A 23,690-nucleotide genomic window follows, 5' to 3' on the forward strand; every position below is an offset into this window, starting at 1 on the left:
GTTAAAAAAAAAAAAAAAAAAAAGATTCTGCTAAGTTGCCCATTTGTTTCAGCTCGTTAAACAAATTAGGAACATTCTACTGGGGTTGGGGAGGACAGGACGAAAAGATGTTCATTTATGAGAAGAACTTTCCCACATACACTTTTGATCCAGTGCTAACAGAGTTAACAGGGTGCATTTTGGGATATACGAGACATATTTAGTTAGCTTTTTAATGCCTGCAGGTTGATGTTTTCCAGCTGTTTTAGACTGTGTACTTTTCTCTTTTTCCTGCTGGATGTAAACTGGGAATTTGGAATACTCCTCCTTTATTGGACATCCAACCAAAGACTCTCACATGTGGTATTTGAATGACGGGGCAGTACCTCCCATAAGTGCGTTTGATCATGCAGAATTAAACACCACTTCCCCTCTGGAAAGCACGTATCAGATTTCTGACCTGGTAGCAAGCTAAAAGCTGACAATGGATGAGAAGAAAACGGGCACCACTGCAGAATTTCCAGATTCTTTAGAGGCCAGTATGCCTCTTACTACCCCCCTGCCTCTAGACAGCCTGAAAGACTGAAACACTGGTCTCAGTACTCACAAGGTTCTTAGGGATGTAATTCTCAGATCACTTTGAATCCCCCAGTCTGCACAAAACTTGGATGAAGACTTGGCCAAACTTAAGAGTCTTCTGGTTTTTAGAATGAATGTAATTTTTTATCAAGGCCTTGTAACAAACAACGGTCTTACCGTGCTGCTGCTATGAATTAATTTCTGCTTAGACTTAATATTAAATTGCATTCAAGTAACAAGAATTGCTGAATCTGTCCAGGCCCTGTTGAGCCATTCCATACCATCTCTTTCTTACAATAAGCATTTCCTTGTGATAGGAAGAAACTACGCTCTAATGTCATCTTCTGCATCTTCAGAATTTGTATTACAGTAGTCATTGGCATAAGGTTTAAAAACTAAACCTGTTCCTATCAGTTTGAAGTCCCTGTGCAGTTGCTGAAGAATAGAGCCGTGGAAGCTCATTGAGGAGCAACACAGTCTTGAGCACAGGAATCACCTTCTGGATGTTCATACGTAATACTATATTTGGGTCCACAGAAATCTTCAAACACAGGCCTTCGTTCTGCACCTCAGTGAATATTCCTTTTTCTACAAGTACATACACACACTAAGGCACCCCTTGATCCAAAAAGTAAACACTCCATTTTCTCTCCAGTGATCTACCCGATTTACCCGGAGCTCTGCTTGTTTAAAAATCCTTAAACAGATTTTTTTTTTTTCTTCTTTAAATGAAAGCCCATATGTTATTTTACAACAATAGTTCACATTTAAAAAACCCACAGTTTCATAGGCCAAGATGTTTTTCTCTATTGCTGAATAACCTTTTTTGGTACTACAAGACATTTAAATGCCGCTGAAAAAGTAGACCAATTGAAAGTGTCTACTCACCAGAAATCAAAGGCATTGCCTCACAGTGCTAAGTATATGCTAAGTAGCTTCTGCATACCAGAAATCTTCTACGTCACCAACTGTGTGCCATCAGCAACGTTGGCAGAATAGCAGTTAGGCTTGTATTTTTATCCAAAGCCATTTTAGCAGTTTTGTCAATTTGTTTTTCATTGCTTTATATTTACTCAAGCAGTACTTACCATCTTCAAAAATTGCTCCTATCTGAAATGATAATTCAGAGCTATGTTCTGCTTCGCATGGATAAACTGCTCTTGCTTTTCGGTGGGCAATGCTGAAAAATGAAATTATGCATTATAGTCATTTTTCACTATTATGAAGACACTCTCCTTTCTCAACCATTCTCTCTCCATTCTCACTTGGAGATGACTAAAACTTTAAACACAATCTCACATGCATCATTACAGGCTTATAATTCACACACACAAATGCCAAAGCTGAAGCTTCACAGCTTACTGTTGGCATTTCTGAATATCATACTCCCAACTTTATGCACACTTATTTTTATGATAAACTCGACTTTCAACTACAGTTAAAATTTTGCCAAGTGCTAATCAGCAATGAAATCAATAGTAGGCAAAGCATACTATACTTAATTTACAGACTAATCATTATATCTTCTGAAACGTTTCTTCATGAATCTTGCAATTCAGCTTTTTACTATCACTGTACAGAATTCACTTCTTATATGTGTTTACAGTACAACATTACTAGACTACTGAAGATGCTGTTTTATCCTAAACGCAGTAAGATTTCTAACGTTTCAGGCAGTCTTTTAGAGGTGTTCTCAGGATGCAGTAATAAGCCATCAATATGAATTTGTCCAAAGTACTCATTTCTCCAAGTACCATAAGCAGAGATCTTGGAATATATAAGTATTTTTGGCACGTCTTATTATGTTACGCCTTTGCAAACTGACAGTTTGCTGCTGCCCAGTGATGCTTTGTTTAGACACAGCACCCACACCATTAAATCATCTTTTGTTGAGCCCAGGCAACAACAACTACACATAAAACATTGGGAAAGATTCTCCCAGCCCCAAGGAACTTGCAGTCAAACAGACAATGCAATTCTGGTGCAAAATGTGACCAATAGTGAGAAATGGAATTTTGTTACCAAGCGTTGGAAAGAATTGATAAATATACCCAACTACTTTAATTAGAAAAGCAAATATTATAAAACTTGGGAAGGAAAAAGCTAAGATGGTGAAGACCTTCAAAGGAAAAAGTGAAAATACTTCAAAAGATGGACAACAACATGGAAGGAAGCAGAAACAGGATGGAAGGAAAGCAGGCCAAAAGAGTGAAAGAAAAGAATGAAACCAGAGACAGGTAAAGACATGGGAAAGTCTTTCAGAGGCAAGAAGGCTATGTTGAGAAACTTAAATTTGACATGGGTGGCTACAGACAAGAAAGAATCTGTATTTTAAAAGACACTGTAAGAGAATCACTGCAGTAGAGATACACTGAATTGACCACCCAAATCAAAGTCTGCTTGTATTAACCAACAAGCCACTGGCTCAATCTGGGTGCCTTCTACAAGGAAGGTGTTCAAAGGAAAAATAAGACAAAGTAGACAGTTATTTTATTCTGCCAAAGTTGCTAAGGTTGCATTTCTTGATTTGAGATAATCATTCACATACTGCAGAAGACATGAATTAGCTATTTTTAAAAAGATACAGAAAAAAGGAGGCTAATAAATAACCAGCAAAAGTTGAAATGTACATCATACCTTTCCACTGTTCTGTCACTCCCAGTGGCAGGGTTAGGGAAGAAGAAAGTGGATGATGCAGTGTTTGTAGCAGCTGGGTTAGCAGACGGAGTATTCATCCATGAGACCATCGATGGGCGGCTTTGACCAGGACTGAGAGGAAATATATTCAAGGCAGAATTAACAAGGTGAATAAAATTTCTTTTCATACCAAAATGTTTGAATCTTTATAACTACATAACTAGTTAGATCCTCAAACTCAAAATCAATAATAAAGTCGAGCTGATTTTGCAGACGTGGCCATTGTATGATTCTGCATTTCCTCCTTGACAGTATTTCTCTTACATGTCCTACATCCTAAGCTAAGATGAATTACCTGAGATGTATGACATAACCAATAAGACGACAAAATTCCACATCCCTTATCTAATAAAGACAGATACAATGAAACTGCATATAGCAGGCTATTATTTGAGCTGCCACTTTGCCTTTACAAGTTTTGATGAATCTATTTAAAAATCTTCTCAGTGCTGTACTAAGGTATGTACGACTGGGAAGATTTCAAAAGCGGCTGCAGCTATTACAACATGGGATCACGATGCTGGCTCTGGATTGAGATCTCAGTCGCATAACTGTGTAGATACCGCCTCAGTGGCTGCCCTCACGAACACACTGTTCAAATATGTACTAAATTAATGGCTGAACACATACTTGCCACAAGAGGAGAAGAAATAGCAGCCAAAGTTAAAACTTTTATTAGTAATTGAAAAACAAAGTCCTCCCCAACATAAAGGATGTTCCTAATTTTATACCTTAAAGAACTAAAGCGTTCCAGCACTGGAAGGCTTTCTTTCACTGCATGGACAAAACAACAAATAGTCCAAACATTTAATGTCCGCATATCTTTGGAACAAAGAGCTGGACTTCAAGCAGTTTCTAAGCAGAAACAAAGTAATTCGCACACAGCTTTCACACAGGAATCATCACTCAGAAGTACAGACTTCACAATACAGCATTTATCAGTTCGTCGTATTCCAAGATTAACCTCTTAGATAGCATAAATCTGCAAAGTACCACCAAAACCTAGGAATCCAGTCAAGAAGGTTTTTGTGGGGGTGTAAATGCACACCTAACCAAGATGGATTGACCAAAAGCAAAAAAGGGATCAACAATCACCCCAGTTATAATTGTAAATGAATAAAAGGAAGCAGGAAACCTAACTTATATAGCTGAATTTAATCTTCTTGTGCACTGGGATATTTAATTTCTAAAAGAAAGGATCGCTATTGTTGGTTTGCATAACGTGGTTTACAACCAAATTCAACTTTTACAAACTGATTTTCCTAGCCAATATATCTCATAGTCATTCTAGCAATTACATAGTTAAGCAGACATTTATTTTGATTATTAATTTTTAAATTTAGTACATTATAAAATGGTGAATGGCACATTCCTTATTTAACAAGACAATAGTTTTCCTTTGGATCTGTGTCAGGCAGCATTTGGATGAAAACTGGAATTCACAGTGTATGAAAACAGCATTCTACAGTTAATTCCACTAATAAAAAAGAAACTTAAATGTGCTGGAATCATAACTAGAAGGATTTATCAAAACATGCTCTGCTTTTAAAACTATCAGATTTACCAAATAAAGGAAGGAATCATATGTAGTTAACTGAATGAAAAGCTGGATTCTGCTGACTAGAAACATATTTCATGCTTAACTTTGGGAAGAGGACAGCTAGTCTGCTTCACCACTTCTGAATCCTCCACTACACAATTATCTACATCTTCCAATAACTACCTTTGAAGACCAGCACCTACGTAATTTTGGGTTTTACTTTTACTTGAACTTGTCCTCTTTCTCCCATTTTTATCTAATTTTTGAAAAGTTTTCCAAACAAAAAGTGAGCACTAGCATTTTTATTATTTTCTATAAATACTGAGGACTGAGGATATCTCAATGGTACTGTAAAGTTTATAAAGTTTGCTAGAACATAGATTATTTATTATTTTCACTGAGGATAAAAAATTTCTCAATGGTACTGTAAAGTTTAAAGTTTATGCTAGAACATAGATTATTTCTCCCTCATTCTGCACATAATGTATACATGCAGAAAAAACCTTCAGCTAAAAGTGACTTCATTCAGAGAAGAAAAACAAAAGGAGAGCACCAGCATTTTTATTATTTTCTATAAATACTGAGGATAAAAAATTTCTCAATGGTACTGTAAAGTTTATAAAGTTTGCTAGAACATAGATTATTTCTCCCTCATTCTGCACATAATGTATACATGCAGAATTAATTTTAACTCAGTAACATAGAAGGTGAACCTAAGACAAAAGTTTTTCAAAAGTGAATTAAAAAAAGTATCTAACTTGCATAGACTAAACTATTATAGTTAAAACAATCCTGATATTTAAAGAAAAAACATTTTCCTTGTGCTCTTATTTATTCAAATCAAATCAACTCCAACATTAAGATTGGTGTCAGGCTCATTCCTGAAACCTGTAAAACTACAGAACACAGAAAAATAATATTCCAAGTATATTGCCAGAAGAGCATTAAAATGTTTCTAATGCAAATTAATCACGATTCAAGAATATTGAACCAAGTGGTCTTCTCTAGTGCATACCTCAGATGTGTGTTGTTTGATTTTCAACAAGTGAATAATAAAAACTTGCATTTATTAAATATTTCATTGAAACATGCATCATATTAATCTATGCAACTTACTTGATCAGCTCTAGAACAACACACACCGCCTGCGTGTAAGACACGGGATTAATGATTTCAAAACAATACTCAGAACAGAGAAGGCACAAAAGATACCCTCTGACCCAGGAAAGCAATGGTCATTCATAAGAATACTTGGAATAAATACCAGACTGTTTCTCGCTGAGACTTGGAGAGGAAAGAAAAAGAAAAAAAGAGGAAAGGTGTGCAAATAAAGGAACAGAAGATGAAATAAAATGTTCAGATCCATGTCATGGCATGTTTATTTCTCAAGTTACAGAGACTCAACAAGGGTAATCTATCAACTAGTAAGACTACACTGTCCTTTACCAGGCAGCATTATATGAAAAGCATGTAAAAACTGGCAGGTTTTCTACAAACTCTGAGCCACTCCAACAGTTCTACTGGAAAAACGCTCCAGAAGTGCAGGTACGTGGAGCGCTGGGCTGCTCCCTCCCCCACTTTTTGATGAATTCCCTTAATACATTTCAGCTGTAGCGAAAGCACTGCAGCACAGCTCCTGAATTCGCCTGTCACTTTCAGCTCCTGGTTACCGAGCAAGAGATCATGCTCTAGGATCCAGCAGGGGGGAAAAAAAAACATTTTTCAATAGCAATAGTTTCACCATGTTAAGAAGAAAAAAAAAAAAAAGCTTTAAATATTAAGCACATTCTAGAATTTCAGGGTTTTTTTATTTACCGTACTTGGCTATCCTAGGAACCACTTAATTTTATTATTAAAACAGACGGTTTTACTCAATAGGAAAAATCAGTTCCAATGTTGTGGTGTGTAAGCAACTGCTGCATTTTTTTTTCTTTCTTGAAAAGATTCTTGTGATAGAAAAGTTACCTTGCTATAAAGCTTTGCACACTTTGTTTATCAAGATGATGATATAGTAGAAAGTATTGCGTATCTTATCATATAGCATCTCAACTTTAAGAAGGTATGTTGAAGAAATCCTGTCTCCTAAGGGCTAAAATGAAGGCCATGCATTTCCTTGGGGCCGGGGGGGGGGAGGAAGCCTGACATAATCATCTCTCTCTGAGAAAAAATGCTATTGTCTGGCATAGTGAACGTTGGGAGAAGGGAGAAGGGGGAAACGGCCTTACTGAAAATAAGCTAGAGATTTTGTACTGATATTCAGAAACAAACTCCTGAAAACAAGATTTTATTGGATGTTTATCTGGCTGGTTCCTAAGGTAACACAGCTAAAGAGCAGCCTCTTATCTTGAGAGCAAGGAAGAGACTCTGTGAAAAGAATCTACACTGCAACTCTTGAGAAAAAAAGGGTTGTTTCATAGACGGGTTTGGCAGCCCCTTGGCTGTTGTATCACAGTGTCTGACTGACATAAACTCAATGAAAGTGTTCCTAAAAGGTTTCATTATATGACGACACAGTATATCAAAAGGTGTCGGCTATTTCTGATTCGATATGCAATCCAATACTCTCCACCACCAGACAACGATCTTCCTGCATGTTAAAACCCCTATGCCTTGGTGAGGCTGGGGAGTAGAAAAACACACAGACAAAATTCCAGAAATTGTCATAGTTGCAGCAAAGCTGGAGACAAAAACAGGACAGAATTTCCTCATCCGTGTTCCCTCTGAAAAGAAACTCCACCCCCAAAATTTAAAGTATGTAACATGCATGCAACATTCCTGAACCCTCATTTATACAGAACACATCACTGAATTTGTTAAACTTGGATTGTGAAGTCTCAGTGAAGCAGCTAACACATTAGTGAAATGATCTTTCACGCCAGTCTGGTAAGTCTGAAGCTAACGTCTACAGCAGCTGTCCTAAGTTAAAGCATTTTTAAATGATGATTCAGACAAAGCAAAAATGAAGTATGTACATCTATAAGCTTATAGCATACTGCTGTTCCTTTTAGAAAAAAAATGAGGGGGCTGTGTTCCCTGGAATCATGGAGAGAGAGAAGAGCGGAGAGCGCGAGGAGAGGGGAGAGCGAGGAGAGGGGAGAGCGAGGAGAGAGAGGGGAGAGGAGAGAGAGAGAGAGAAGGGGAGGAGAAGAGAGAGGAGAGAGGGGGGAGAGAGAAGAGAGAGGAGGGAAAGAGGGGGGAAGAAGGAAAAAAAAGAAACTTTAGCTCATCATTGTGGTTGCATCCACATCTCTCCCTGCTCTGAGCACACCTACTGCTTACCCTGTGCTGCTGTCAAGCCCAGCTGCCTAGCCCACTGGAAGACAAGGAGATGGCAAAGTCTGTTTTGTATGAACCACATGACTAAGGTATATTATGCCTGTTTCAAAGGAGCTGCAAAATGAGGGCTATTGCTCTGCTTGCGTAACAAAAGGGTACGAAAAGAAGTGCCTGCTCCACTAAACCCGGCTCTCAAAACTGCTGAGTCACCGAAGAGGTGGCAGCTGAAACAAAAAACAAACTGCAAAATAAGCACAATGAGCAACGAGCACTGCTACATACCTGGACTGTGCCTTCTGCAGCTGTTAAAGCATCTTTTATTAAAGTAAGATGATGACATTATATACTATAAAAAGTTTTCAAGACACTGAAACTGAAGTCACACATCATTTATGTAAAATTGCAAATTCACACCGCTGCCAGAAAGTACAAAAAGAAACTATTCCAATTTTAAGGAGACTATAGATGCAGTCTACTGATGTAGATCTAACAAGGCTGACGGGAATTCATTCAGCAGTCAAACAAAATTAATAACTATCACCAAGTCTTCTGTTACGTGTAGAACACCACTATTTCTGCCCTCCCTTGCCATCTGATGGCTCTTTTAACATCAGTTTGCTCACCGGGAATTTCAACAGCCTTAGATTTCATGAAGAATGATTAGCTTCTTCCCAGCCTGGTCACAAAGACCCTGAAAGCACTCAGGATGCCACGCAGCAGGGCTCTCATCACCATTTTGAAAGCCTCTGTGGGTAATAAAAACCCAAAAACGATGCCCATAGTGTAGCACGTATACACCGTTGAGCTGGGTAACAGAATATTTTAGTGTCAGGAGAACCAGTAAAGAAGAACTGCAAAAGACATGAAAGAAAGACTGGATTATTTCCTCTGCCACTGGTCCCTTGCATATTCCTGAAAAGCCATTTACATTGGTGCTTCTATTTCTCCTCTGGGTTTTGAGTACCTTCAGTATTTGGACAGTCAGGACTGTCTCTACATGCTCCTACAGCAGCATCCAAGGGGGGATTCAGTTTGAAAACTATGAATCTTACTATTCTGAGCCCAGAAATGTAACTGCTTTAACAACCCCCACTCAATATACACACTCAGCGAAGAGGTTTGGGGACAGGATGCTTTCCATCCCCTCCAGCTGCAAAATCCCAAAGGCTTAGAGAGGGAAAGAGGAGGGGGCAAGGTAAACAGATACTCAGTATCATCATCTTGAGGCAGGCTACCCCACATCCTGCACCATGACTCCATCCAGAATAACCATCAGAAGTCACCATGTTCCAGCTCCCTAGGAAACCCAGAGACCCTGTAAGTCTCAGATCCCAAAAATGAACTCTGCAGCTGAGGAACAAGACATTAGTTTTCATTATATGAATGAAGAAGAGGTCATGCAGATAATGTAGGGGACTTCCAACCAAAAAGAAAGACTCTGACCCAATTCTCAAAACCCAGCACTGTGAGGGGTGAATCTCTAAGCTCTGTAGATAAGCCCTGGCATAAGGCACTGTACTGTAAGCACAAACAGATCTCAATGGGCCAGTTACAGTAACAAAGCTTTCCTTATCAGAAAAAGATCCTCAGAAAGATTGATTACAACACATACCGAGTCCAGCGAATACCAAGTGTTCAGCTTTTTTGGTTCATTCTGAGGTCAAGTGAAAACAGACATAAGGCAGTCCACAGTGTTTTAGGACATGACTTGTAATCCACCTTTCAACGAATCAGTCATCGCGATAAGGGAAACCTACGCTAATCCATTAGAGGTGAGCTGCCATTATAGCCAGCACTCAGGGAAGGCTGAATAAGATGGACCTCTTATCAATAAATGGTTTTGGCCCACTGGGAAGTCAGTGAAGAGCTTGATGAACACCACCATCCTGATTACTGAAGGTCAAGATGAGGGAAACTAGTCCATACTCTGAAATTCTGAAATTATTGCAGGTAGCCCAAGTTTGTGAATTAAGACAAATCAATATTCTCAAGACCAGTATTAGGCACGATCTCCTTTCCCTCTAAGATAATAGGACGTAGCTGCCTTATGACCCCTTCTGCTAGCATTAGAGGAAATCGGCTCTACAGCTGCAGGGAAGGACCTATCGTCAAAGCAGCACCTCAGAAAAAAGAACGGTTAGTGATGTGAGCATGCAGACACATACAAGGCCAGACATGGGAACAAGAGAGTCCAATACCTAACCCACATGTAAAAAGGTAACACCTCAGTCAGAAGGAGGTGCAGAAATTGGAAGGAGGAGATGGAAGTAGGGCATGCCCAAGCCTTACACAGATTCAGAGAATCAAAATGCATTGGGAACTGAGTGTGCACAGGCCATGCAACCAAAACAGAATAAGTAATATTTTCTCTGAAGAAAATCTGTGGCAGGACCTGGAACTTCAGGTGACCTACTTGTTAAACCCAAGGCACAACATGGCAAATATCACTGTATTTGTACATTCTACTGTACAAAATTTTATATTGGCAAATTCCTGAAACAGGGGATATTGCCTATTTTCCAGTATCTCAAACAGCAGAAGATACAGATCAAAGAAAGCTGCTAAAGAATGCCTATGTGGATAACTGCATTTCATCTAGAAGATGCTACTTACCTTCAGAACACCGGCTATGGTGGCAATCTGAATTAGAAGGAACATGCCATGAACTGGATGTGTCTAACACAGAACCTCTTTTTTTTCCCCCAGAACCAACTGTGGCTTTGAGGGAAATAATGAGCATTCTAAGAACGTACTGCTGGTGAAACTATACCAACATCAGTCCCAAAACAGTCTGAAACATGCTCTCCTTACAGAAACAGTAACCACCTGGAGCTCTCTCAGAGCAAAGTGGACTTTGACAGTGGTTCCAGTGGAACCTGAGGAAGATAGATGGCTGTACAATGTTAATTCTGTAGCTTGAGGGCAAGTACGTACGGACATTTAAAGCAGAGAGGGGAAAAAAAGAATGCAAATGCTTTGGTTAACATTAAACTGAGATTGCCATTGCTGCTCTGCCTTAAAGGGAAAAAAATGCCCATACCAGTGAAGAGCACTACAAGGGAGGAGTACTCTATGCAGCTCACTACCATAATTACCAGTTTATGTCTGAAATTAGCTTGTGCTAAGCATCCTTGGATAGAAGGGATTTTCAAACAATACATGTTTATGACACGGTGCTCCATCAAGTAGAAAAGGTAATTTGTCCATCCTGAGCTATCTGGAGTTTGAATCCTGTGTCTCCATAAACTATTCTGTAACTTTGTGATTGACAGGGGAAAAAAAGCTCTCTATGTTCTACCATAGAGTGTATGTAAAAATAAAATGTATTTATTTTTAGTATTTGGCTCTAGATGGAAGTGTGAAGTTAAAAATATCTTCAGGAAAAAGGTTGAAAAAAGTTTAGGGTGCAAGATAATCTCAGAACAACAAACTTTGGTCTCCACTGAGAACCACCCCTGCTGTGGGCAGTAAGAGCCAACCATCACCCAACTCTCTACTCACCCCTACAGCAGTACATGACAACACAGGGCATATGTCTGATCCACACAGAGCTTTCAAAGAAAATCTAGCATCAGGCAGACACACACTTATAGACATGAAAACCAACAGCTTAGCAGGGCTTCAAAATGGCACATATGTGAAACATCACCTTCCAGTTACACCGTATGCATAGTACATCTTTAAATACTGACATGACAATTGAGCAGTCAGGGCTCTGTGAGACATTTCAAATCGGTGGTATAGCCCTTGCTCTCTTAGCCTCTTTCACCACTCTGGCCATGCAGTCCCCTCCTAGTGCCAGCCAGGAGGTGAGGGTATATTTGCCTTCATTTGGTGCTCCTCTCACCATGCTGGAAGCTGTAGCTCCTTTTGTTTTTAAAGGTGGGACAAGGAAAGGGCATGCATCACAAAAACACTCTGCCAGGAAACATTATGGTGACAACAGCTATCATTCAGGAAAAGACAAGCTTTTCCTTTCTTGAAAACAAATACCACAAAAAGTATTCTTGCTATCCATCACATGTTCTTGCTTAAAGCAAACTACTGATATAAACCAACCTTGGAATACCTGACATATCTTGACCTGCAATGCAACATCCCTCCCCTGGGGAAACAATGCAACCAACTCTTCTACCACAAAGAAGCCACCGTCACCTTGTTGACTACATAACTCCATAGTGATCGATCTCTTACAAGTAACACCCATGTGTTATAAACATCAGCAGAAACTTGAGTAACCAGATCCTCTTGTATTTCCATCTCCCCTAGACTCAGTATGGTATTAACTGTAGCTCAGTGAAGACCTGCAATACCATTTTAGAGAGGATACTGAGACTTTAAGAATTGTTTTTGTTCCAATTTGGCACAAAATGCAAAACATTTTGAAATCCTGCACAAACAGAAAGGATTGTTCTCCACCTAATTCTGGAATAGTCCAATTTATGAGAATAGTCTACGACCAAAGCAGAGTTCAACAGCCAATGCTACATTTCCTGGAGCTGTGAGAGCTACCACAGCTACACAATGGCAAGTCAACCACCACCTTTCCCTGCCCACAGGACCCCGTGATGCACAGCGACTGCCGAAGTCCACCAAGTACATTCTCCGTTGCTGACATCTACCTCGGCCATTAATACAGTGGGGCTGTTTCAGGTTTTGTTGGGGGGGGAGCGGGTTTTGTTAAGGCAAGGCCCTCTGAGTCACCAGAACTAGAAAGGGAAGAGAAGCCAATTTGGTGAGAAAATAGAGGAAAAAGAATGTACCATTCACAGACTACTCTCTGTTACTGTCCAGGCTTGTTACAGAGGTAGCTCTTAGGCAAACTTCACAGATGGGCGAGTGGAAGAAAAACTGCTTTTGACAAATAATCTAGATGCACATACCATGCACTTTTTTTCCCCCTTCCAAACAGAACTGTTTAAGTACTGTTTCTAACCGAGCACAAAACCTCAAGCCATCAAAGTTTCCAAATCAGCAGTACAGTAGAATTTTTTATGAAAATTAACAAATGCAAAAAATGCAGTGTTCCTTCAAACACCTGAAGTTCCTGAACCCTCTGGATAAAACCAGCACTTCCTTCTTTTATTCTCTGAAGTGACATTATCAATGTTCCGCTAACCCTATGTTCCTTAATTAGCTACGCTTGCTTTCATAGACATTCTAGTTTTATATCATATACAGCCTGTTTTCCACACATGCACCTGTTTTCATCAAATACAACTTACTGTTAATCCTACCCACTACTAGTGGATATTACAGGAAAGAGTAACTTCAGTCCTCTACTAAAGAAATGACATTTATGTAAAATACCTATAAATCTGGAATTCTTTCAATACATGAGAGAAAATATTGTTCTAGCTAATAAGTACTCTAATCAGCAGTTAATTATTTGTGTGTGCATATAAACTCATCATATGGCTATCTATATATTCTCATGTGTTACATACACCTACACGTATAATTTTACACACTTGCTTCATCAGCAGAACAGGCTACTCAGAATACCATTAATAAGGAAAGTAACTTCAGTCCTCTACTAAAGAAATGACATTTATGTAAAATACCTATAAATCTGGAATTCTTTCAATACATGAGAGAAAATATTGTTCTAGCTAATAAGTACTCTAATCAGCAGTTAATTATTTGTGTGTGCATATAAACTCATCATATGGCTATCTATATATTCTCATGTGTTACATACACCTACACGTATAATTTTACACACTTGCTTCATCAGCAGAACAGGCTACTCAGAATACCATTATGGAAAATACTTGTATCAAATCTTTTCTCCAGACCTGCTCCTTCCATCTTCTTGGCACTGAAGGCTGGAAAACTTTGTCTTGATATGTTAAAGTTTGTATGAAGAGCAAACCAGAGAATTCAATTCCAGTTCAACTTCTGATTTAAAAAACAAGTTATGTTCAGCTTCTTGTGTATCAAACCTGAATATGTATTACAGAGATAGGACTAACATTGTAATGTCAATTTTTGCTAAACTGAAGTCACGCTCACAAACTGAACATCTACAGAGTCTACTGAAAGTGACAGACTGCACTTTCATTGGAAAACAGGCATTTAATTTGTTAAGAAGAGATTAACAGTGATAATGTTCTTAGACAACAGCATCTGAGCACACACCCATTACAGCATATTTATCCAAACCCAAACTTTGGTCCTAAATCCTAATAGCCCTGCCTCTAAGTGTAGCTTAACACTGTCTTGAAATAAAACTAGGGTAATACATCATACAGAAAATAACTTACATATTCAATGCCTAAATAAAAAAACATTTAAAATTTCATAACAGGTTACAGTAAAATGCACTAGGTTTCTGTAGAAAAAGAACATTTCTTTCCTACAAATATTCAAGGAGCCTCTAAGCTCCACCACAATGTATAAACACATACCTTTTTGTAGCAGAAGAAAACAAACACAATTATATGTAATTTCGAAAAATCACTCACTTGCCACCAAACTGAAAAGGGAAATGGGCTTCACGTGTCCAATCATACTAGTGGAAAAATTGTTACTTAATATTCAGGTTACTTACAGATTTGTTGTCCAGCCTGCAAGATCTCCGCTGTCCATAATAAGGTGATTTCCATCCAGGAGCCCGGAGGGACTACTAGAGAAGGCAGGTGTTGGAGACTGGGAAGAAAGAGAATCCATGCTCCCAGTTGGGGTGTCTTCTCTGGGAGAGCTGTGACTGTCAGCTAGAAAAGAGAGCACAAGTTAGAAGGATACTAAAAGAACATTCTCACAAGCCAAAGAAGCTGCTTTGGTAACATGTCCTGAAATACATACAAGAAGAAACCTTACTGTCCCATCTTGACAGGATATTTTGGAGGACAAACAATCCCCCAGCATTTCCCCAAAAGGCACCATTGCACAATTTCCGCCATCATTATCACCAGGCTACCTTCACAACACAACATATTCCCGGTCCCCTTTTCAACATGTGTTTTATGTGGATGAAATGCTAGATTTTGGGGGGTTGTTTTTAGACAAATGTGTCACCTGAGATAACAAAATACTTTAGGCTATACACATTTGCGTGTGTCTCTAAAAACACAGTCTCTAAAAATAATTTAATACACATTTGAGGAAATGATTGCTCTCAAGTACCGTAAGCAGAATCCTATCAAACGTGAAACAATGAAATTTAAAAAGGTCAAAATAAGCAGGAGATCTCTAGCAAACACGCAATACCCAAGAACGTTACTTTTATTACCCCTTTTTAACAGTGTTACTTTTAAGAGAACTCATTGTATTCTGGTCTACTATTTGTTTTCATAGGCTACTATTAGAATATCACTCAGGAGGCAACACATTCAGAAATGATTGCTTAAGAAAACATTAAAGGAACACCATTCATATCCCATGGACAGTAAGAAAAAGTTACCAAAGTGTCACAGCACTCACTGCAAATCATCTGACACATCTAGCCAAACAGCATGGTCTTCCCTGAAAAGCTAACCTTCACCTACAGAGCTTTTCCTTTTTAATTTTTTATTTAAACATCAGCTGTACATTTTATAAATTCTAAAGGACGAGTATGAAAAGAGGACAATTGCAAACATTAAAGTGTCCAGCACAGCTAAGCCCACCGTCTCAAATGGGGCCTGTGGCTGTTTTCAGAATATTAATATTTAACAGTAATAAGGATCACTTCCAGCCACCCTTTACAAGGCTCTCCACATCCTTTCCTTTCCTCCTCTGTCCATCCTACTCCCACTAGCACCCACGAACATGGCCCACAGCCCTGCTAAATAACATCACAAAAGTCCCTCTAGAGTGGATCAGATACCGCTGACACCACAGTCTTGGTAAAAGAGTTCTGCTCCTCCAGGACCAAAAGCTTTGCAGGGAAAAAAATGAACAAACCAAGTCCTAACACAGCATCACAATATCGTGATGAAAAACTGTTAAAATATTGTGCTTGCTTGACAAGCTGTATCTCTTATATACAGTACTATACAAGATGAAGTATTAGATCCGCACAGCGAACAACTGAGCTTAATTCTACTCCATCAAGCTAAGCAGTACTGTTGCAATGATTTCTTTCTTTTATTTTTTTTCCTTAATTAAAAATGCAACAACAATGAAACGTGGACAATGAAAAGCCACCTTCGCTGGATAAAATCCTTCTCACAACTTTATTACTGCCTCAACCAGTTCAATTCCTTCTGCTTCAAAAGCAGAAAGCTAACAAAGCACTCGCCCGCTTCCCCAGCCATCTCGTCCTCACCCCTTCCCAGCAACTCTCAGAGAACAGCTTCCCTAGAGAGTAAAATGACACACAACTAAAAACACCGAAATGATAAAAGTGATCATCTGGAAATTTCTCCCTAAAGCAGCTGCTAATTTAAGGATCTAAATTAGCCTGTAGTAACAAAGTATGATAAGCTCTGAGGAGGAGAACGTTAACCTGGGAAAGTGAGTCACTCGCGCTCCAGCCCAATCCTGCTCACCTCACACCTCCTTGCTGCACCCAGGCCAGAATGCTGCCGCTCACGTTTACATGACATGACATGAAACCGTAGGAGTGTCAGGTAAAAACTAATTAATTACATCTCATTTGCAGACGTATGTGTCACAATGATAAAAATCTGAGATTAGACAGTAATACTGCAATTTTACTTTGCAAAGAAACTGAATTCCTTAAAACTAAATAGACTTAAGTCCTTTTAATTCATCACAATTTCTTTTCAAAGTAGTAGTATTAACCAGATTATCAAACTACAACATTACTAGAACAGCAGTAGAAAGGAATATTAATCTGTTCTTTAATATTACAAATATGACCAACTCACCACACCCTCCTACAGAAAGCAGAGGTTTTTCTGTTGAATCGTTTCTCAGAGCACACAGAAAAAGTAAAAAAATACCTAACGCTTCAGTCGTGCACAGCAGAGTCTACATTGGAGACTGCAGTGTACAAGCAATTGCATTTGACATTATCATAAATGAAACTGCGTATTAAATCTTTCCTCAAATTTTCTTCTTCCTTCCCTTCCTTCCTGAGGCAGCGTTTTCTCCCGGTCAATACTGTATTGCAGTCTCAAGAATAAGATCGGGTTTTGAACACTAAAAACAAATCAGGTATTTAAACAGGAAAACGCCTGCTAAATTCTATTGGATCAAGTGAACACCCTCTAAAAACACGTTCAAAGATACTTTACATTTCTGATGTTTCCAATGACCTGCTTTTGTAAAGTAAAACAATACCTTTATTCAGGAAAAGGCAATTCTGTATAACTGTAAAAACAGATGACTAATGATTATCTAGCACATTTTCATGATTAAAAACAATATATGCTCAAAACCTAAGTCTTTGAAATATAGCGTCATTGCTCAAATTTCAGGAGTACAAAGATTTCACCCTGTATGTCGGTGACAAAAAGTTCTGCTAACTTCAGAAATTATAGTAACTCCTGTACATGGCAGAGGCCATAGAATTTTATCTAGTTCTCTCTCTAAGCTTAATAACCTGCTTTTGATTAACGCCTATCTCATGTTGTGCCAAACTGTATCTTCCAAAGAGTCTTTGTCTGAAGACATCAGCAGATGATAAAGGTAATGGAGAATCAATTGGCTGCTAATTATCATACTCACTGATGAATGCATGTACCTTCACTTTGTTAGGCTTTATTTTCAGGCATGACCCATGTAATGTGCACTGCTAATAATTACAGTATCTCTCATATCCGTTTTTTCTGCTGTGTGAAGGTATAGAAACTATCTCCTTTAGAAGTTTAACACTAAATCTCTTACTGTAAGGGATTTTGCAGTTTTGGAATCATGTACCTGTTTTATAAACCTGTTACAATTTCCCAGAATTCTTTCTGAAGAGCGCACATCAGATCTGAATTCATGATTTTTTGTTGTGGTCCCACGAGTGCCATGTTGAGCGTTAATTCCACCACTTACTCCTACTCATCAATCCCCTGTTTGTACATGCAAGGCCAGCACTTTTTTGCCATGGCTTTAAATTAATAGTTTATGATGAGCTGATTGCCCACTGTGACTAACAGACTTTGCTAAGTCACTGTTTTCAAGGATGTAGTCCTCCATTCTGTAGCTACAGGCTACATTTTTCCTCCAAAATCTGTAAATTTATTTCTCAGTACAACCAAGCTTATTTTGTTTGAATGGGTACAGCTTAGCACATGACCACAACTCCTACGTAACTGCCATTGTCATTATTTGCAATTCCTCCTAACTTTGTCCCATATGTAAATATATCATTAAGGATTTGTATTTACCTTTCTAAATACTGCTACTACATTAGCATTCCTCCAGTTTCTTCAAACTTCTTCAGCATGCTACAAGATGTTTTAAGAATTAACATTGCCAAGCCATACAACCCCATAACCAGAGAACTTTTTTAGGACAAGTTAGATGGCTTCACATTATTCAAAATGTTCACCTTGCAACAGGACTACCTGTGAAGATTTCTGCTTGATCCTGCTGATTATAAATCCCACATCAATTTTCATAGCTAAGTTCTTTTTAACAATTCTTCAAAACTTGTAACATATATTGACTGCTAGCTATTTTCTCTTTTTCCCCCCCTACCCTACCCTTTTCCTGTATTTTGCTGTGTGGAGCAAGTAAAGATCCTAAGCTGCTGGAGATTAAAAAGTCTTTAAAGTTTTGACATGGTTGGTTTGTTAAAGAGTGTGTTAAGGACATTGCTGGAATTGATTCAGCTTTGTGGTTTTCATTTTACCTTGGAATTCAGGGGCTCCCTAATATTGATAGTCTAATATTTTTACTGTTTCTCTCCTCTCACTCCTCTTTACCTCCAACATTGTTCTCCAGTGAGTAGCGTTGTCAGGTTTCCCACTTCTATGAAAAGGCTGACTGCCACATTGGACTGACAGGTCCTTTTGAAGAGGAGCTCCTGAAACTTCCTATTCTTCTTTTCTACCACTTGAATTCTAATGAGCTCTTACACTACAAAATAGGGAAGACATGATTTCTTTTAAAGCTCATTTAAATCATTCTTTGAGCATACAGTTTGGTGTTCTTGGTGTCTCCATTTTCTCTCCCTAAAAATGTCAATCCCCCTCCCTTTTCTCTCCCATTACACTCTTATCTTAGGGTACCAAAGAGTGCCAGAACAGATGAAATACATGAGGGTTCTCAGTATAAAAGCAGTAAGTCTGTATGATGTCTCATAAATTTTTGTCAACACTTCAGCCATCAACTTTTCTTTATACTTGTGGGAAGCCTCTGGGTGCCTTCGGCCTTCAGCTTGGCCATCTTTCTAGAGTTGCCACCAAGCCGCTTCTATGATTCATCTCCTCATCCTATGCAAATAGGTGTAAGAACCAGTTTTACTCTCTAACAGAGTTAAAACTTGTTTCACATTCTCACCACCTTTTGCATACTATTTATATTTTTTGACTGCTCAGATCCTTTTAAACTGTCATCTAAATTATCTTCTTGTTTCACTGTTCTAATCACAACACTCATCCAAGCCTTAGAGCTTTCAGTGCACCTCTGCAACAGATACCCGTGCTTTGCCTTTACGACTGTTCATAGTTCAGACCAGCCCTATCTAGAAAATGATAGCTTAGGTTGATCCTAACCATTTACTGGTTGTGTCTAGCTGGTACTACTTACCATTCGGTTTCTAACGCAAATATCCTTCCTCCTTCCCCCCCTCCCTGCCTCGTGTCACCCTTTCTCATAATGAAGAATTCCCACAAGGTAAGAAAGTACCTATATAGACTAAGACTTACCTCATCTAGCTTCTCTCTAGCAAATATGTAACCCTCAATTCCTTTTCCTTTTTGTCTGGATGAGCCTCTGATAGTAAAGGCTCTCAGACCCTCCATACCAGAAATCTGAACACAGCTTCTACCTAACTGAGCATGACGTGCCTCCCGGTTGCCTTTTTTTCTCCTTTTTCCATCTGGCTAGTCTAAGAATATTTTTTGTTGGCATCCAAAGTTGAAAAAAACTGAAATACTTTGGCAGTGTCAATAATCAGATCCTTACTTTACTCCAAGATTTCTAAATAAGAAAAAACATTTGTAATAAAACCTACGAAAACCAGAGAGCTAACACTATCAGTTACTTGCTTGAGTGACAGAGTTTTCTTCCAACTTAAGCTGAAGTAAACTAAAGAATTACATACTTTACTATTAAAAGAAAGACTAATCTTCAACATCAACATTACAACCATCTATAGTTTAAGGGTAGCCAGAAGATGAAAACAGTTTATGAAAGTGAATGTTTCTGGAGTAAATGAGGAATATATGACAGTTTCTATTGAGACACACAGAATGGGCAGAACAGAACTGTCATGTATGTTTTAAGTGTTCATCGGATACACAAAGCATGGCAAAATAAGAGGATAAAAGACATGTCTTATTCCACTTTGACACAGTCACACAGGTCTAGTCATTGACAAGGGGCGATGGGGAGAATTACTGAGGAGAGTAAACTAAAGATGCTGAAAAATCCCTATTACCACCTTCATCTGACATTTTCTGCATTACGAGATGGGGAAGCAGCAGCTGCACTGCTGTGCAGCCACCCATCCCCCCCCCATCAGCATCACAGCTGCATCCAGCTCTGAGATAACAAACATTCATTCACCATAAATAGCTAACTTCCCACAATAATACAGAAGTTTAACCAAGTAGAAAGTAGCTTTGCTCTTATGTTAATTTGTAGGTATGTACTATGTTTTCATTTTAATAGGAATCTCGTAGATAAGGGATAGAAAAGAAATACGAGTATGATAAATATCCCCTGCCAAGTGACAACTTAGTTCCATGTGCTAGAGCTTCAGCATCCACAGAAAACAGGCATGAAAAACATAACTGAAGGTAAGTTGTTTCACACAGTTAACAAAACTTTAAGTGATCCTGTGATACGAAGTACCAATCATTCCGGAAAGGATTCAGCCATTCCTGGAAAGCTAGAAGTAACTCTAGTGGAGAAAGCTTTATGTGACATCAGAGTGATCAGAGGACTCTGCAATCAAGAACACCCTTTTCTAGATGCAGGGCTGCATCCTTTGTTCACTATTTACAGTACAAATCATCCTGTGGTAATTATACCAAGCACCATGTGAACTCAGACATTCTTCTCCTTCTTCAAATTTTTAAAGTTTTCTGAATTAATGAAGTCAAGTCATCTGTTTCTGAGTAAATTAAGAAACTATGTACTTTTGTTTATCACGCCACTGAAACTGGTCAACAGAATTGTTTACTACTCACCTCCAGACTACAGAAATTGTGCTATTTAAACATGTAAGTTTCCAAACTAAGGTGAAATCACATAAAAGCAAGCTAAAACCGATCTATTATTTGGTTAAAAATAATCATAGAGAATGCTAAAACTAAACAAGAGAGTTATTTCACTGTTCCCGAATAATAAGTACTTTGGAGGTCAGATTCCTGTAAACACTCAGAAAAATAGCTTTATATTACCACATTTCATTATCAAAAAGTATCCATTATCCTCATTGTGTAGCAAATCCTATACACCGCAGTACTGCCTTAGTATGCAGTTAGTTCTTAAATAAATTTAGACATCATAGACTCATATGCCCTAAAACCAGTAGAGCTTTCATGGAGCAAATGGACAGCAGACAGCCCACATATTCATCAGCTTCATCTTTCAAAACACATGCAGTAAGAGTTAGATCTCTATGCCAGCTATTTTTTTCTCTCAGACAAAATAATTAACACAACTATTAGAGTCAACTACAGTTTTTTCCTAGATAAAGACCAACTTTGATATATTTTTCAAATGCGTGCATGTACAAGCGTGTGTATCTTAGGCACAAAATAGCTTTCCTGTAGAAAGACTGTTTTTCCCAACTCCATAATGATTCAGATACGTCGGAAAAAGGAGGAAGCTGCACTACACAGAATTTGCCTCAAGACTGGCTGATGCAACTCAAGAATTGTAGCCAGAAAGGTGGGTGTCTGAGTTGGGGCTAGGAAAGGGAAAGAAATGTGCTCATCTGCAAGTTACTTAGGGGCAAGTGGGATTTTGGGACCATGTCCCTGCCCTCCTCCTTTTTGATACTTTTTTATTTCTAAAATGCAAAGTTCAATTTTAAACAAGCATCTTTCTAGACATACACTTAACCTGTAATAGCAAGCAATTATTTCAATAAGTATCTCCTTCACCGCAGGTCCTCTCTCAAAATTCAGGAGAAATATTGCTTGGATTACTTCTTTACGTCAATAAAATCCCAAAGATACATAGAATTGTAGGTAAGCCTTTCGCTGAGCAAGCTAAAACTAAAATGGGTAAAGAATTCCAATTTATTCCTCAAGCTGTGGAAAAACAGTTCAAAACAGAGTCATGGACACAAGGTTGGCTTGTTAATTTATATCGCATAATTCAATTTTGAAACACAACAGAAATCAGATACAAGCATGCAGAGGGGTTCCTCTTTTGATTTGTGTATACTATGATAACAAGAGCAGTATCTAAACTCAAAGATTACTCATGTTTTACCAGAGCTTGCTTGGCAGGAAGCCACACACAACCTCCAGCCTTACCAGGCTGGCCAGATGCCACACATTAATTTCATGGCTGAAAAATGCAGTGATGAACTGAAGCTACTTCCTGAAAATTCTGACAAATAGTAAGATAAATGGATTGCCCCATAGCTTTCATAATTTTTTTGGTAGCACTGAGTGGTTTGGGTTTCTGTAAGTCCAGGCAACAGTTACCTATGGTCCAGACCTCTATTGAAACCTACCAACAGAACAGCTCTAGTCTAATGAATGAGAACTGTGAAAAAGCAAAGCAGATCAAAAAGGGGTACAATGCTATAATCAGGGCTAAAAGTTCCCTAATTCAGCAGCACTTCTTAAATGGCATAAAAAACTCCGAAGTCCATAAAAATATTCTTCCGTGTTTCCTCTTCTTTTCTGTTGTGTTGGCAATTCAGCCACTGATCAGCTGGAAAAGGTCTCTGTAAGGGTCCTTCCACCCCCAAAAGGTAAGGTGTTCAAAAATTCTTTTCCCGAGCTGTCAAACAGAGATAATATCATGCTGCTGTCTCCTCTTCTCTTGCTATTTAGCTTACTTCACTTGCAATAACTTCCCATGACTTATTAAAACGAGAAGTTTCTTACCAATAATTCCACAACCCATGGTGGTACTTGGATAATGACAAAGACTAACTTCTCTCACGTTGTGTATGTGACAGGTCTCTCATAAGAAAGCCACTCTGAAACATTTTCAGTATGCTGCTGACACTTGGCTCTGCCTCCTTCCTCATTTTGTTCGCCTCTCTCCTTTTGCCATAACAGTGACTTCAATGTAGGGATGGATGAAGCAGCATGCCTATGGCTTATTAAAAAGACAACTGAAAACAAGCTAAGCAGCCCTTAAGGAAGTTTTATCAGCTGTTTTAACTGAACATCCAGGTGACACATTTGTTGAGGAACCTCCTAATCTCCCAGCTGATGATTTAAAAGGCAGCAATTAGGAAGACAGATTTTGCTACCTCAATGTAGTTAGGTCAACATTTTCTTCCATGCCTGGATTCTTCTACCACTATCCATTCTTCTGACACTCTGGGGTTAGATGTCTGCATGAGCAATTTTTTTTTTTTTTTTTTTTTTTTTTT

General features: G+C 38.6%; 1 protein-coding gene across 1 annotated transcript in view; it reads right to left on the minus strand.

The window, feature by feature from the left end:
* ARHGAP10 (Rho GTPase activating protein 10) overlaps window positions 1-23,690 on the minus strand; it is a 155,006-nt gene that overhangs the window by 8,351 nt on the left and 122,965 nt on the right. Inside the window, exons 20-22 of the mRNA XM_009280245.2 lie at window positions 14,625-14,787; window positions 3,196-3,327; window positions 1,647-1,738 (exon numbers count right to left, since the gene is read on the minus strand). Coding sequence (XP_009278520.1) covers window positions 1,647-1,738; window positions 3,196-3,327; window positions 14,625-14,787 — 387 coding nt within the window. The remainder of the gene's footprint in view (window positions 1-1,646; window positions 1,739-3,195; window positions 3,328-14,624; window positions 14,788-23,690) is intronic.

Source organism: Aptenodytes forsteri, unplaced genomic scaffold (assembly GCF_000699145.1).
Source record: "Aptenodytes forsteri isolate BGI_AS27 unplaced genomic scaffold, ASM69914v1 Scaffold227, whole genome shotgun sequence".
Classification (NCBI taxonomy): domain Eukaryota; kingdom Metazoa; phylum Chordata; class Aves; order Sphenisciformes; family Spheniscidae; genus Aptenodytes; species Aptenodytes forsteri.